The sequence below is a fragment of the Centrocercus urophasianus genome, unplaced genomic scaffold (genome assembly GCF_019232065.1).
Source record: "Centrocercus urophasianus isolate 14NV4802_14NV808 unplaced genomic scaffold, USGS_Curo_1.0 seq_22, whole genome shotgun sequence".
Classification (NCBI taxonomy): Eukaryota; Metazoa; Chordata; class Aves; order Galliformes; family Phasianidae; genus Centrocercus; species Centrocercus urophasianus.
Window position 1 is genome coordinate 5,535,362 of NW_024884778.1, and position 17,271 is coordinate 5,552,632.

The window sequence follows — 17,271 nt, forward strand, 5'->3', positions numbered from 1 at the left end:
ATTTTAGTTTCTATTGTGCATTTGAGGTGGGACTCGAAGCCCACAAAACCCCTTCTGGAGGAGGAAGAAAGGCTCATTTCACTTATCCTGACAGATTAGAGGCTGCTGACAGATGGGCCACCAAACCATAGTTACTGTAGATGGAAGAGCAAGGGAACTATGCTCTGCTTAGAGCTCTCAGCCAGTCCAAAGTAGCTTTTCACAGCAGCATGATGGGCAGGGAGCTGAAGTGTGTGGCATCCCATGTGGGGTGAGGCCTGAGCAGCAGTTGAGGCAGGATGGCTGAAGAGAGCCTTGCTTGGGTGAGAACTGTCCATGCTTCTCCCTGCTCTGTGGTAGGCAGCCAGTCAAACACAGTGTGTGTGTGGAGGAAAACTGAAGGGAGGGTCCTAAAATCAAGAGAAAGCACTGGGTGAGGTTTGTGGGTTTTGTTAATTACCCGAAAGAACAATTTTGAGAACACAGCAGCCCAGACACGAGTACAGCATTACGACAGGAACAGGTCACACTTGCATTAGTTTTGCAGTGTTTGTGAGCAAACAGAAAATGACCCTATTAAATCTGTCGCGCCATAAATCTTACCAGCAAAATTGCTTTTCCAAATAATGTTCTTCAATGTATTTTTTTTTCCATGAGGCACGAGCAGTTCTGTAAGCTCTGCTCAGGGCAGCCACAACTCATGTGACACTCAACATGAGTCCCAGATGAATTTTAGCTTGGTGGGGCTGTCACATCACACATCACCCACAACAGTGGTGACGAAAATACATCACACCCAGGTCCCAGCTGCAGACAGGACTCTCCTTGGGCTGTGATCTCACACGGGTGACACAGCCATCAGCCAGCAGGAAGATGAAATACAAACCCTTCCCTTCAGCCACGCTGCTGCATTCATTCCCTGGGGGACTTAGCTTGATCACTGATCCAGTTTTTACTGGTCAAGGCACAATAAAAAGTGTGCCCTGATCCTAAAAGTGACAAACTGGGTAGCTGGTCACAAAGCCAGCCAATGCAGACATAAGGCAGCTACAGCTGCAGCAACCTAGAGAATCAGCACAGCTTTCATTGGTAAGAAATAAAGCTCCAAGTGGAAAGAAACATTTTAGAGGAATGGAGGGGATGTAAGAGCTAGGCGTAGCACATAACATATTAATCTGCCTATGATAGTGAAAATTTCTTTCAAAATGTAGTGGGCCTTAATGAAAGCATGTCTGGCACTGAAGAATCCAACATTACCTTTGGCAGCTTTGTTTCATAACTGCTTACCCTAACAGTTGGAAAACAATTTATTTCTTGTCTGAGACTGCAGAGGGGCAGGCTGACAAAATGGTGTCTGACATGGAGGGGCGTATGGAGAAAAGGGGTGGAATTGAATTCCTCCATGTGGAAAAAAATGCACTCTCTGACATTTATTAAGTCATGCTGAACATTTATGGAGACCAAACAGTGGATGTGAGCACCATGCGTGTTGGTGTTCAAGAGGCATTTTGCAACGCCCTCATTAATATGCTTTAACTTTTGGTTAGTGCTAAGGAGGTCAGGCTGTTGGATTCAGTGGTCTTTGGAAAGTCCCTTCCAATGGAACTATTCTACTCTGTTCCATTTTGTTCCGTTCCAATTTGTATTTCACGAGTCCATTTCTGCATTTCCCTTTGCTCCCAGGGAGGCAGGTTCTGCTGTGCTCCTTGGAAGGGGCTCCGTTATTCATTTCAGCATTTCGAGCCCTGGCAGTCCCATAAGCTTCCCATGGAAGCATGCAGAGCACAGGGCTGACTGCTGTGATCTTTCAATGGGACAAAGCGTCCCCGTTCCCTGGCTGTGCCGCTCAGGCTGGAGAGCACAGCTTCTGTGGCTGCAGAGCATTGCTTGCAGTGATGGGAATTTGAGGAAAAAGCTGTGGGAGGGATCTTGGCTGCAGGGAAGCAGTGATGGGGATGCTGTATGTGAGAGGACAGGACTTCCTCTTTCATCTGGGACAGATGGAAAGGCTGGGAAAGGCATTGCTGTCATCCCACTTTTGGGGTCCAGGAACCAAGCCCAGCTGAGCTGCAGCCACAGCTGTTGCATATGTCCCCCAGGTCTGTTGGCATTGCAGATCTTTTGGGTACATGCATGGCCTGAGAGACGAGAGCACACCCGAGGGCAGTGCAGGGAACAAGAAGGGGCTTTGCTCCTCAGGGTCACTTCTGAGTTCTGATTAGCACTGAAACACAGCATGCACACATCTGAAACCAAACTCCTTGCTGAATGAGGAATGGTCGAGCATCAGACTGCTCAAAATGAGGCCTGGCTTTCAGGTTTAGAGGTATGGAGTGTGAGCGGGGAGGGACAGCTGGTGTAGGCACAACGACAGTCCCACTGGAGTTTTTGCACGAGTTCAGGGTAACTTTGAAGAGCGCGTGGATGGACGCATACCATTCCTCCCCACCAGAAACACATCAGTGCAGTCTGTCCCGCGTCTAAACAACTGCATGGGAAAAACAAAACGCGAGAACATTATTGACGTTAGAAATTCCAGCACTCCGAAGCAGACGAGCAGAGAACCGAGGACTCGCGCACAGCCTTCTCCCAGCGCCGCAGAGCGCTTCCTTGCTGCGCTCCCAGCTCGTGCGAACCTTCCCACCGCGCCACCCGAAAGCACAGGTGGGCGCCCGCCCGCACCTGCGCGCCTCGCACGGACCGCAGCCAAGCGCGGCACCCATCGCCCCTCCGCACCGCCGCGCGCACGGCTTTCCCGCGGGGCGCTCCGCCTCCGCCCGCCCCGAGCGGCGCGACCCGGGGTGCGGGGCCGGCACGGGGGCGGGGAGGCGGGCGGGGGCCGGGGCGGGCCGTGCAAAGGCGCCTGCGCCGGAGGTGCGGAGCGCGGCGGAGCGGGACGGAGCGAAGTGAAACAAAACAAGCGGGGCTTTGTAGCGCCTTAAAGGCGCCGCGTCCGCGCCCGCGGAGAGAGAGAGAGAGCGGAGGAGGAAGGAGAGAAAACAAAGCGGCCCCGCGGCGGTGGAGACAAGGAGGGCGAGAAGGAGCCGGATTTGCTTACTGAGCACTTTTTAAATTTTTACTTTTTTTTTCTTTCTTTCTTTCAGTTTTTATTTTTATTTTTTTTATTTTTTGAAGTCCCTTCCGCGGGCGCGGAGCCATGCGGGCGCGGCGCCGGCGGTGATGGCTGTGAGCGGGCGGCGCGGAGCGGTCTATGAAGCGGCGGGTCGGAGCCCCTGCGCACCTGCTTAACGCGCCGCCGCGGGCGCGGAGAGCCGCGCAGCACCATGTCGCGGGTCGTCCAGAAGAAGAACCACTGGGCCAGCCGGGTGCGGCAGTGCGCGCTGAGCCGCGGGCCCGGCGGGCAGCTGGGCTTCGTCCTGCTGGGCGGCGCGGAGCACGGCGAGTTCCCCTACGCGGGAGCGGTGGCGGCGGGAGGCGGCGAGCAGGCGCTGAGCGAGGGGGAGCTGCTGCTGGAGGTGCAGGGGGTGCGCGTGTCCGGGCTGCCGCGCTACGACGTGCTGGAGGTGATCCGGAGCTGCAAGGAGCCCATCGTGGTGAAAGCGGTCAAACAAGGTGCGAGGGGCCGGGGGGTGTCCGCGAGTGGGGAAGGTGCGGAAGGGAGAGGTGAACGTTTCCCCTTCGGGCAGCGCAGGCTGTGCGAGCAGCGAAGTTGCTGCCCGTGTCACGCTTGTGCACGCCCGCGTGCTCACCTTTGCCACGTGCAAGCGTGCGGCCGGACGCCTGCATCCCTGCGTTGGGGCGCGTTGTCCCGAGCCCTCCTCACACGTTCCCAGCTTGCGTTAAGCGATTGCGTGAGATTGGCTTCCCCGCGCCCTGAGGCCGGGGCCGGCACCTGGTGTAGGGGCACGGGGTGGTGGGTTCACCCCTCCCGCAGCCCCGCATCGCTCCCTGCAGCGATGATGGATGGAGACTTGGCCAAAAGTAAGCGTGTGCTCCGTGTCTGCGTGGAACTGTCAGCTGGGGGAGGGGGAGTGCTGCCAGCCATCCCCTAGGGCTGCTCGTTGATGGGTGAAGGCTGGCGTGGGGCTGCTGCCCCTTAGGTGGGGGCGCGCACAGGTATAGCTCTGAGCTGGGCTGGGACAGGAACAGTAGGAGACCTTTACAAAAAAACACTTTGTATCCACATACACAAAGCAGTGATACAACAGGTCAACGTCACAAGCATGGCAACCAATTTGCAGTTTCCAGGGCAGGACTGGAATTCAGTGCCAGGAAACTGCCCGTGCTGCTGCTATGGGATGGGTGGGACGACAGATGGACACCTGCGATGACACAGCTGGGAGGGAGGGAGGGAGGAAGGAAGGGAAGGTTCCATAGGGAGAGTCGTTAGGAGAAAGTTTGATGTGGTCCGGGCACATCGAGAAGTTTGGGGATGTGTGGTGGGTGGAGGTGCACGGAAGCACAGCCATTCATCAGTCATTTGGAACAGGTTCCCAATGTGTAGTTACAGTAACATTTGGAACAGACCGCCTGGGGAGTGGTGAAGTCACTGGAGGTGTTTAAGGGCAAATGTGGTACTTAAGGACATGCTTTAATGGGTAATATTGGTGGATGATTGGACAGGATGATCTTAGAGGTCTTTTCCAACCTTAATGAACTTTGAAACTGTAGAGGTATTCCAGCAAACAGTGCCAAACTCCACCAAACCCAGATGTCTTTAATGCCTGTTCTCCCCGCTGCTGAGGAACAGAGCGGTTGGTGCGGGCTGCCCAGACTGGGTGGCAGGCAGGAGGCTGAAGTATGGGGAGATGTGGCAGATTTTGGTGTATCAGTTGTTGTAGTAGGTGTTAAAATACAGCCTGCCATGTTGCAGTGTGGTCAGTGGGTGAAGGAAGGTGTGTGAGTCCTTCCCAGCAAGCAACTGGTGATTAAACTTTTGGTTATTTTGGAAACAGTCACTAGTCTAAATAGAAACTTGTATTTGAAATATACCAGAAACGACAGAATTTGATGGTAAATAAACACATCTCGGCTCCAGGACGGTCGAAACAGGAGGCAGACAACCAGTTTGTAGAATGCTGGTTGGGATTACATGGAGCTGGGGAGAAAAGAGTTCAAAGCTGAGCCTGGAGATGGGGCAGGCACTTGAGCCTTGCATCATCCATACCCAGAGGGGAGAGCCAAGCCTGGCTATGATGGTGATGATGATTGCTTTTTGAATGCTGTGTTAAAATGAAATGTAGAATGGAAATATATGGTTTTGTTGACCATTTTTTTTTTTTTTTTTTTTTCCTTCTTTTTTTGTGGTTTGGAAACAGCTCCGTGTGCCTCTCAATGATTGTTGGCTTCTGTGCTCTGCTCTGCGCTGAGCAGGGAGCTCCCTCATGGGTCAGGATTCCATGCGTAGGAAAGGAGAGTTTTAATTAAAATACATTACTTCTCTGCTGATTAAAAAGCTCACTGCAGGGATGGCAGCTGTCATGCAACAGGAAGCGTGTGGCACTGGAGCAGAAAGCAAAAGAATGTGAAGGTGAGGATGCAAGCACGCATCAAACTCTGATTCTCCTCCTTTTCCCAGTGCGTGGAGCCTGGTCCGCTGGTGCTGCAGTGCTAGGGTGATCTTGGCCTGGAAATGTATACGTTTTACTGCCTGGTCTATTTCATATGACATTTACAAGGCTGGAAAAACAGGAAATTTACTATAAATGAGTCAGTCATCTGTGAGCACGAACAGAGAAAATAGGTGTTCTGACCTTGCAGTTAGTGGACAATTAGGGACTGGGATGTGAAACAAAGGTCAAATAAGCTGTGCACGTGTTCTGTCATTAAACTGAGGTTTATAGACTTGCAGGTCCACATGCAATATTTTCATTTTCTTTTGTGAGCTGTAAGTTTGAGTAGGTTCCCACAAAGTACAAAAATGGGGAACGTTTATGAATTTGCTTAATTGGAATAGCAGTATTTCATATTGCTGGTGTGGGATTTCTTGGTCCTTTGCTTACCCTGAGAAGGAGAGTGAGGAACTAGAGAACTTTTATGGGGAAGAGAAAGGGAAAAAAAACTTTGTGTCCTTTTTTGGTATTATGTTTGAGGGGAAAAAGATACCACTATAGTTGGTTGTTCTGGGGAAGAGAAAGGGAGAATCTGCTGTCGTGTGTCTTTCAGGGCTGGCAGAGGTGTGAAAGAAAGCTCCTTTATGCTTTTATGATTGTTTTCATCTTACATCTGTGCCTTCATGCTGATGGAATTGGCAATGAACTTCTGTGCAGTTAATAAATGCTGTTTTATTATTACTTAGTCTGAGAGCAAAGAATGAATAGACAGGATTATAGGAGCGGTGGTGGCGCGTTCTTGCGTGAAACTTGCATTGCTGTAACACAGCCGTTTCTTGGCTGTATCGCTAACGCTGAAGTTTCCTTGAATATAATTCATGGTTTTCAGAATAGCTTGATTAGAGAAATCAGAAATAAGTGTCAGGGTGCTAAACTGGGCCCCCCGTGTGGGATATGGCGGTGCAGCCCAACGCAGCAGACGTTCATCCTGCTGTCTTCATGAGGGGAGAATGAAGGCTGTATCTTCAGATCTGTCGCATGGCGTTTCCTTTAAGGCGAGATGTATGGTTTTTTTTTCTCCCCCTGAGAGGGAGGGGCGCATTTATAGAGGTTTTGGGCTGTGGCCTTTTGTTTTTGTACTCTGGTTGGTGCCCTGTGCCAGCTGCTGCCCGTGCCAGGCGCCGGGGCAGGAGATCTGCCAGAGCTCATGTTCCCATATGCTTATTTTTAAATTGCTTTTTCAGTCCTTTGTTCAACTCTTTGGTCCTGCAAAAAGTCTCTCTCAGGTTCCTGAGCCCCTACATAACCAATGGCCATGAAACAGTGAGGTATTTCCATCAGGTCGATGCGATTCATGATTTCAGTAGTGCTTTGGAGCTGGGCTGGTCCCACAGTTGGGAGGAGCTGTGGCTTTATGTCAGCCACGTTCACGGTGAGTAGGAGCAGGCGTGACCCCAGATGGAACTGCTGGCTGTTTACCCTCTGCTATGTTCATTTCTTTTCAAATATTAACTTGGCCCTGAGGTAAATCCTCAGGCATGGTATGGTGAGTGAACACTTCCAGTGTCAGGTTGGCATTTGCCATAGCAGCAAAGCATTGAGATCAGTTACTCCCACCAAAGCGAATAAAAACAGCTTCTTCCAAAAAGCTGGTGTGGGCAGAGGTTGGGCTTTTTCTTCCTAGAGATGGTTTGTGGGAGAAGTGCTTTGAGGACCTAAGTGGATTCAGAGTGAAAGCTCTGACATGCCAAGTGCAGAGATGTTGGTGCATTTTAGATTGGTAAGGTCTGTTTTCAACACTGCCCCTCTGGGATAAGCATCAGGCAGGGCCAGTCACTACCGAGACGTAAAATAAAAGAGGACAGATTCTCTCTTTCGCATCGCTTCTCATATATTTTGTTGCAAACCATTAATCTTCTCTCTTTAAAGTGGTACTGCCTTCACTGTCAGGAAGAGGTCTGCCTGCTTGCTGGAATGCTGCTGCTGGATGGCCACCTGGCCATTGCTGTGCTGACTGTATGGCCATCTCCTTGTCAGGGTGCAGAAGCTGGTGCTGCTATGGCAGAGCACAGCCATCCTGCTTTAGGTGGTGATTCAGTGCCACGTCCCTGAGTCGGAATTAATACGATCCTTTTAATGGCGTGAAATGGGATTATGTTTTTCACAATGAGGTTCATCTTTCCACTCATTGTGATGGGACTCTAGGCTCCCTTTTTATGGACGGTCAGATCGCAGCGCAATTAAGTCACAATTAAAGTCTCATTATGAGCAGTATTTCAGCAGTGTTGCAAAATAAGATGTTAACACCATCCCATGTGTTGTTTCAGCTTATTTTTTACGACCGTCACAACTTCTGCACAAGTGAATTACTGAGCTGCTGTTGTGATACTTAAGGTTCAACTTCTGTGTGTCTTGTTAGAAATTTCAATTTAACCTCTTAACGGGTTTGAAAATCAAACCATCTGTAGCTCATTGTATTGCTGTCCTTGGGATTGTCATCTTGTCCCGGTTCAGGATCCTTCGTGAACCTTCTGACCATTGCTGTATCTATTTCTTTGCTGCCCAAGAAAAGTCCCCCTTCCTCCTGCAGTGGGTGCATGCATGGGGACACACTGACCTGCAGCAGCTGCACAGAGCTGTGACAACCTTGCGTGCAGTTCCTGTGACAGCTCAGAGCCATCATTTGGGCCAACAAGTCCCTGGTTTGTTCTGTTTCAGCATTGCTCAGTCTGAAGGAAGCTGAGGAGATGCTGCTGCCTCAAAGGCATTTCCTATTGAATTAGCAATGTCTGAGCTGTGGGCAAGGGTAGCGGCCTTAGGACCTATATTGATGTTTCTATTTTTCTTTAAAAAAAAGACCAAGATCATTATGTACATTCCTTAGTGGTTGGTAGTTCTTTCAGCTCTTCTTTTTCCCCCTTCGTGTTCCCCCACTTTGATTGGAGCTCATAAATCGAGGCCTGCAGGTTTTTGATCTTTGTAGTCTGCAAGTGACCTTACATCTCTTGATGAAAAGCACGGGGCGATGATTCTGCTTGCACAAGTGCCATGCATTTATGGAAGCAGTATGAAGAGCTCAGTGTAAGTGAGCTGGGTGCCCAGATCCTCACTGGGATCAGTGTGCGCTCCCTCCTGCTCTGGGTACCAGCTCCTGGAGCAGCAAAATCCCGACCCTCTGGATCCATGTTCCTGCAGAATATATTTCTAACTCATATACAGGATTGTATCGGTGACCTTTCTGCACCAAAGACACAGGGATGCACCATCCTCCTCAAGTCGGATGAGCATCACTGGAGGCATTGCCTGTGGGACAGCAGCAGCAGCTGAGCGCTGAGCAGCAGCACTGCCAGGAGGGCAGGAGCAGCTCCTGAAGAACACTGAAGCTTTCTGCTCCATCTCGAGAGCCACACGTGAAATGCATGCCGTGCAATAAGTGTGGGGTGCTCTGCAAGGAGCCGGTGTTGGGAAACAAACCTCCGCCTGGGCTGTTGGCCAGTTTGTTTTCTGCTGATCTGATGGAGAGCTGTGGTAGAGGCTGCCTAGTTCCAGAGCATCTTGGCAGTCTTTACCCCAGGCTGATATGCTGGCAGGCTTGAATTTATTATTACTATTATTTTATATATTTTTTTCATGTCTCTTCCTTCTGGACCAGACAAGTGGGCCACCATCCCTCCCGGCCCCATCAGAGTGGTGTGGTTCAGGGGAGCTGGGATGTTTTTGTCCACATCCCCCCTTCACTTTCCAAAGGTCAGGCATTCCATCCATCCTTCGTCCCCTGACATTTCCAATGGTTTCCAGAGCTGCCGCAGGCTGGAATGATGGCACCATTCTCTGCTAATTCCTGGTTCTGCCTTTGGCATGGTTTGTGCTGAACTGCTTTGTGTTAATAATATGCTTTAAACCTATGTATATATTTCTGATTGCCCCTAGTGTACCTTTCGGAAGCAAAGCAGTTTTTTCTTCGGGTCCTGATGTTTTGGTTACATTTTTGCAGAGTTGGTTTTCGGCTGAGAACAGTTCCTGTTTTTGTATTGCAGAAGATGTGTATCATAACTTAAAGGAAAACAAACAAACAAACGTTTTTACTGTTTGCATTGAGTGTCCTCGTGAGGCTAAACAACACTGCTTGGTACACGGTGTGTAAATAGCACAAGGTGTCCTCCTGCCTTTGTGAATGAAACAACAAAACCCCCAAAGCAAACAAACAAGGAAGGCTGACTTGCAAAGGGAGCAGATGCACTCACAGTTGCAATGCATTTGAGTAAGGCATCGGCTTTCCATGGTTTGCTAATCCTTGTCGAAACAGTCCATTGTCTTGGACCATGCATCTGTAATTTTGGAAAATCAGTGCCTCATTACAATTAGGTTGGGAAGAGACCAGACTTTTCTTTCTTCATATCCTTAAATCACAGTGTCTTTTTTTCTTGAAGGGGAAAACCTCAGCTCTGGGGTTTTTCACTTAGTTATTAACAAAAAGCCTTTGAAAAAGAGGCTGCCTAAAATCCAACCACTCCTTCAACACAAACAAAGCTGTGCAGATATTGTGTGCTTTCAAAAAAACCTTTCATGTTCAGCTCCTCTTATTGCTGCGGTGAGGATCCTACGCAGAGCGGATATTAGCCCTAACTGATGACAGACACAGGTGCCTTGATTTGTTTTTCTTTATTTTGAGGGTGATGCATAAGCAAAAGATGGGTAAGCAACCTTCAAACAGGCTAAACTGGAAAGGTAAGAAAAGAACCTGGGCTTCAGAGTAACTGTGAGAGGATCTTTCCTAAAAATAGTGAGGAGTATGTAAGGAACAGATAGAGTCATCCATTTCCAAAGGTGTACATGCGGCTCCCAGGTAGCGATGTAGGGATGCAGGAGGATCCTGTGGGGGTTGGACTGCCAGAGGAACAGTTCTCTGGTGGTTTAGTGGAAGCTGGGCATGGCGGGAGAGAGGCAGAGGACTGCTCAGCAGGGAGGGATGCCCAAGTGTTGGGCTCAGGAGAGATTTCCCTGCTCCCTTCCCGATTTGTTACCAGTACTGCAGCTCTCCTGCCTCTGAATGGGAGATGGGCATCAGGAGAGGACCTGCTGTGCAGCAGCGTGTCCCTTAAATGCAGAGGCATGAAAGCTTTCTGCAGGACTGGAGAAGCGTGTTTCCAGCTGATTACAGACCTCTCTCCCAGGGCAGTCTGGGCAAAAATCATTTTGTTCTGCTCACCCTAAATGCCTGCATCAATGTAGAATCTGGGATGCAGCATTGCTGTGGGATCCCCGTGAGGATGCAGTGCCTGAAATAGCTTGTGCTGCCCCGGGCTGCTGCTGGAGGACAGCCTGCATGGGGACAGCTGGGGCCACGTGGCACGGCGTGCCCTAGGCTGGCTGATGGCCAGTGGGCACAGGGAAAAGCTGTGCTCTGACTGTGTTTGGGGATGTAATTTTTCCCCCACTGGGCATCCCCTGTGCAGTGTTGGAGCTGCAGGGCCCTGGCAGACTGCAGTGCTGCTCCAGCATTGTTCTCTCTTATCCTTGGGGCAAGAGAGGGGCTGATTTAATGCACAACAAAGAGTCGAGTCCTTCTCTGTCTCTGGTATGCATTTTTCCTTAAACAATGAAGTGACTAATATAGAATATCGTCTTAATTTGCACTATCTGTGGTTGTAGAGGAATGACAGCAGTGTGTCTGCATTGAGCAGTCTGGCTCTGCTGGGTGAGCAATGGGGCACTCCGTAGGGGTTATGTTCAAAGCAAATCACAACTTGTTTTTCGGGGGGTTTGCTGTTTCTTTTAATTTCCTTTTTAATTGAATTATCTTCTGCCCATACGTCAGCAATTTCTGTGTCTTAGTTTTATGTGCAAATAGCAGAGGTGTGCAGGGGTCTGTCAACTTGTGCATAGTCTGTATGTTCTGTGAGTTCCTCCTGTCCCCTGCAACCTGCTGCTATTAAACCAGACTGCTTCCAAATGGAGACCTGTGCTGAAGAATACTGTCCTACATTTACCATAGCTGGATTCCTTCCCCTCTCCCTTTTTTTTTTTTTTTCTTCCACTTTCAAATGAAGAAGTGCTGGCTGAGAGTATCGATCACTGACCCAAATTCACATGGAGGTCTTTTCGTCTGAACTTGAAGCACAGCCTGCATCAATCTTTCCCGTGGCTGGAGGCTGTTTGCAAGGAGCGAGGCTGCTCAGCCCCATAGCTGCCTGCTGCAGGAGGCACAGCAGGAAAACCCAGGCAGGGCGCTGAGGACAGCAGGGCTGTGCTGGTCCAAGGGTTATGTGTAGGGGAAAGTTTTCTGTCTGCACCCAGCCAAACAGGAGGAGCCTGTAAAAACACTGTGCATCACCTATCAAAATAGTTAGAATTCCTGGGTGAGGCTCCTTGGACATGTGACCTGTGTGTGTTTATATAGATATCCTAACTTTTTTGCACTGTAGCATTCTTATTGTCAAATGCTGCTTTGGTAAGAAGTTCTGGGATCTTTTCTGTCTCCCTCTTTTTTTATTTTTAGTGGAAACTTATCCCATGACACCAGCAGCTCAGGCTGTCAAACAGCCAATGCTGTAAAATTCACAGTAAATGGCAAAACACTGTGGCAGAACAGCTATTTGAAAGCTGAAAAGGAACGGTGTAAAACCACCATTGCAATGGCCCCAAACAATCCCTATCCCCTTCTCGTGGGATGCACAAGCAGCATCCGAATGTGGTAAAAACATTCATGTTCTGCTCCACGCTGTTCCCTTGGTAAGGGTGAGTTAGTGATGCCTGAAGAAGTCCTTGCAGGAACATGGGGTATGTGTGTTCATGAGCCCTCAGTAGCAGGACCCCGATGTCTCGCCTGGTGCTATGGGATGACTGCTGCCTTGTTTCCCATGAGTCATTTTGGGAAGGGAAACTGGAGCACTGCTCCAAGTTATCTGAGGAAGGTGTCTGGTTCCACCCTGCTGGCAGCTCTCTGGCCCTTAAAAGGCAATGAAGTTGGTTGAGCTCCCTCATTCCAAAGGCTGGTGAAAATTACACTTTAACTGATGGTGATTGGTTTTGGGAGAGTGGCAGAAATGAAGACGTGGGTGAATTACAGCAGTATTTCAAGCCTGGTGGAGTCGGCCTGAGGTCAGCACAACTGCCTGTTGTGCTGGCAGTGCATTCACCCACAGAGCTGTCTCTGCCTATTTATGGGACAGGAGAGATGGGAAGAGGGGCTGTGAAGTCTTGAAGTGATACCAGATTGTGTGCTGGCCAAATATTGCAAAGCTGAGACTTTTATCTGCCAAAGAGATGACCTGGGGACTATCCAAGGTGGTTTTTCCATTTAGTTCTGTTTTCTGCTCCCAGTTTTCCAGTTACGAGTTGAACATGTATCAGGTTTTCCAGGAGCTAAGGCAGCCTTTGTGTAGTACTGAGCTGGGATAGGATAGCTTGGTTGCATCATGGAGTGGTAAGCAGTGAGTATGTGAATTTGGATTTGCTGAAGCTGTTACAGAGGAGAAAAGCCCCAGTGAAAATGAGAGGGCTTAAATTTAAGTGTGTGCTAGTACAGTAAGTACATCATAGAGGGTTTCTTCTGTTTGTCTGTCTGTAAAAGGTGCTCTAATTGGTGCTGAGGCTTGTCTGAACCAGTGTGCAAATTGCTGTTTGCTTAAAAGTTGTCATGATCTTTGAGAGCTCACTGATGTTCAAAGCTTAGGGTTTGCTTCATTCAGCACGTTTCACATTGCCTTCGTTGGGCACATCTGCTGTTGTGGCAGCTGCCCTGATGATGGGATCTTGCCCCTGACTGCAAATACAAGTATTTTCCACACTGCGTTGTCTGGGCAGGGAAGGTTACATCTGCATTCTGCTTTGAGCCTTTTTCCAGAGATGCTGGATGCAGAAATTCACCAGTTATTTTCTGAAAAAAGCCCAGCATTTTGCTGCCTGCAGATCCTTCCTCCCTTCAGGTCTGGTGCAGTGCTCTCATAGGAAGCTTTAAAACATTCCCTTAAAAATTTAGGGACTTTTTTAGCCACCTTACGTACTTAAATGACAAATGGTGTATTGATTGCAGATGGAGGCACAATTCGCTGTAACAGGCAACAGCCACGCTGTGGGCATTCGTGTACTTGCTGTTCTGCTCCTGTTGCTCTGATTTTTAGGAGATGTCAAACATCTTCCTGGGCACCTTAATGCTGTGCTGAGCCTGCTCCTCTCCCAGAGGCTCTGCTGAGCCTTCTGACCGCTGCTGAATGCCAGTAGCAGTCAGAACAAGCAGCACAGGTAGTGGGGAATGTTCATTGTGTGTCTGATTCTCCCAAATCCCCAATGCAGGAAAGGCCTCAGTACTGTTGCACATTGCAGTGGATTGCCTTTGGAGGATTTTTTGCCATAAGAACCAAGGTCAAGCTGAGCACCTGGATGCTCTAAAACTGAGCTCTCCTTCTGATGGTGTTTCATGTACTTCAAAGCTTCAGGTGAGGTTTAAAGTTGTAACACTTGCAGGGAATATTTCCAGGCTCCTCATTCTTAGATGAATGGGAATTGATGTGTTGGCACCTGCTCACCAAGGTGCCTGCACCGAAGTGTAAAAAAATACAGGATGGTGTTTGGAGTGCTTTCCTCTGCTCTCAACTCTGCATTTGCTCCTAACAAGTAAAATCAAATGGCAGCGATGTTTCAAAGTCTTCCTGAATGGCAAAATTATAAATATTTCTTTTCTGAGAAGACGGAAAGCAGGAGCTGAAGCATCGCATGCAGCTGCTCTAGTAGGAACTTGTTTAACTTGTCTACATCTCTCTTTTGCTGCAGAAGCTCTATTGAAAATGACAAATTGCTTAAAGCAGTTTCCATGTTGGTCTTAAAAAATTCACTTTCTTTCCATCCAGAACACGTGGAAGGCATTTGTGCACTTGACTGAATGTTTCTCTGTCCCGAGGCTTACACTTAGTGGTTTTTTGCCTTCATGTAATTTTCACACGCAGCTGCTTGGGTTTGCTTTCCTCAACTTCCCATTGGATGAGGATTCATTTTACTTTTTTCAGTGCCTGAGCTTAGACATGAAAAATCAACTATCTCCCTGCTTAAGTCAATGGGGATCATGGGGAAAAGCATTGGAGGGACACAGCAAAGTCTTGGCTTTCTGGAAGAGCTGTTCTGAGTGTTATAAATCCTTAATTCAGGCTGGAAAAGCTGTGTCTGCAGCCACGTGGCTGTGCTGTCCTTTAGAACGGCGAGGCGCTCTGAGTGGTGTTAACACTTTGCAAAATGACAAAAGATTTTTTGCTTAAACGTTTTCGATTACTTCCGTGCAGCTGAAGCTTTACCAGAAGGAGCGTATGTGGACAGGTGCTGTATGCAAAGCCATAGAGCTGGCAGTAACTGCTGGAAAAGTCAGAACTGCTCAATTGAAAAGGCTGTTTCCTCTTAAAGAATTTTATGTGTGCACAGCCGACCACCACCGTGATGAACCGAGCTCCATTGGATGGACCCGAGCTGTGACACCGAGGGCACGACCCCATCATCCCTCCTGGCCCAGAGGTGCTGTGCCCCACATGGCACCAGGTCGGCGTCACCCACTGCTCTGCCTGGGGAAGCCCCATTGCTTAGGAGGGATGCTGGCAGCAGTCAGGAGGCAATCTGAGGACAATCCTGATGCTTTCTACTTCTTGAAGGCATGTCATATCCTGCTACTTCTATTTATACCCACTAGTTTTGTAATGTATATATTTTAAAATCTGCTATGAACCCATCATTTTTGACAAGTTTGAGCTGATATGATAAAGTGATTTTTGGTAGTTACAGTTTTTTGCCATGTTTTCTGGATTTTGACTTTGTTTTTCTTCTGCTGAGTTGATTCAGGAAGTGAACTGGTTGCTGGAATGCTGTGGCTTGCTTTGCTGTAGGATGCATCACTGCCTTTCAGTGAGTTTCCTGTTACAGATTGCAGCTAATACAGCATGTTTTAGAAGAGAGCATCAGAAATTGGCACCTGCTGGTGAGACAGACCTTCCCTGAGAGACTGTCCCGGTGTGCTGCACACAGGGGCAGTTTGTGCCCAGAAGCGTGGAGGCTTTATGTTCCTTATTTTATGGTGTTTCATTCTTTGTTTTGTATAATATAAATTATGCCTTTGGCTCTTCATGTTGTGTGAGGAAATGTCTGATCTGTTTCTGAATCCTGATACCGGATGTAGAATATATTTTTGAATGGCTGTTAAACCTGTCCTACTGACTATTGCATCCCTGGCTGATAAAATTAAAGCATCCCAAATACCCTGCAGATACCTGTTGCAAAACCAACTTCTCTCTTCTTGCAAAACGTTCTAATCAATTTCTGCTTGTCCAAATTGTGCCGGACCAGGTTGCTGTTATGTTCCCACAGTCTCATGCCTGTGGTTTATAATTAACCCGTTTCTTTAATAACAGTGCCCTATTTACTCTGGGAACCGTTTTTCTTCCCTGCACTCCAGTCTCTTCCCAGCAAGACGCTGCAGTTATGGTTTGGTTAATGAAGCCTTGTTACTTGTTTGGGGGGGAGCGAGCTCAGTGCATTTGTTTTAACAACTTAGGACAAGAATATGCACCAAAAGCAGAAGTAAATGCCTGTGAAATAAGTTCAGCAGGCTGGCGTCGGCATCTGGTCATGGTGGCAAACAACTGAAAAAGCTTTGCTCACATCAACTTCCGTCTTGTTTTGGTCTGATTTTTAGCATATATGGGCCTGAATTCGGGTTGAGACCATTGTTCTGTGCAGAATTGAGGCAGATGTTCCTGCCTGTCTTTCTAAGGCCAGTGTTAACTGGTACAATACATCGTCCTTACGTTTGGTGGGATTTGTCCCAACACGTCCAACGCTTCTGACTCTTTACGTGCTGTATGAGCAGCTGCTTTATTTTGGAGCCCTGGGGACAAGGCCCAGTTCAAAACAAAGTCGTGCAGGTAAAAACAGAATATATGCATGTGGTCAGCAACCGAGCTAGCCGAGATATTCCAGTTCTGCTCCATTTCATCTCCAGTGCTGCAGTGCCATGCCTGGCCTTGGCCACAGCAGGAGCTGCCACTGAGGGCTGTGCATCATTCAAGAGAAGAGGCCGAGAGCAGCAATTCCTCATCTGTGCAAAGATACTGCCTTGTCTTTCTCTCCTGCGCAGTTTTTATTTAGGTCAGCTGGCTGTTGCATTTAAAAGATGTGTACCTTAAGTTCTCATTGCGGTTTTTTTCTAATTTTGTCACTTTTGTTTGCTCTGCCTGGTGTGTTTCTTCACTCAGGAACAAGATGGCTTTAAGTTGAGGGAGGAAATAAACTGTAAAACTTCCATTAACCCTAGCAGTGCATCCTTGCTAACTGTGAAAATACCACGGCTTTAACGTTTACTACAGCTGTTTTATGGGATTCAGAGCTTTTCTTCAAACGTTCTGAAGTTACACGTGAGTTATCACAGAACATGCTGTGTGCTTTGTAATTCCGGTGAGGTGAAGTTGAACATATGTGTGAATAACTGTGAAGAGTGTGTTAGGTAAATGAAGCCACAAAACCGGCGGTAGTTGCTCAATAGAGGCTGTTTCTGTCATTTGAGACTGATGTATTTTTTCAAAGAATCTAATTTCTAATTCTAGATCATGAGATTTTTAAGTATATGCCAAGCCCTTGGAAAATTAGTAGCTCTAACGAGTCAGATTTTAAATTATGTGCAAGATCAAGGGGTATGTAACAGAGGATGTGTACTGCATGGTAAAAGCCCATCCCCTGTGGTCAGGGATAGATCCCTGGATGACCAGAATCTTAAGGTTCCAAGGGCTTGGCAGATAAGTAAAAA

At 48.3% G+C, this 17,271-nt stretch overlaps 1 protein-coding gene across 17 annotated transcripts in view; it reads left to right on the forward strand.

The window, feature by feature from the left end:
- The first annotated feature begins 3,263 nt into the window (after positions 1–3,263).
- The window catches only part of MAGI1 (membrane associated guanylate kinase, WW and PDZ domain containing 1), a 291,392-nt gene continuing 277,384 nt past the window's right edge, over positions 3,264–17,271 (forward strand). For all 17 annotated transcript variants that reach the window (XM_042823242.1, XM_042823236.1, XM_042823237.1 and 14 more), the window contains exon 1: positions 3,264–3,552. In XM_042823242.1, the coding sequence (XP_042679176.1) occupies positions 3,264–3,552 (289 nt within the window). The remainder of the gene's footprint in view (positions 3,553–17,271) is intronic.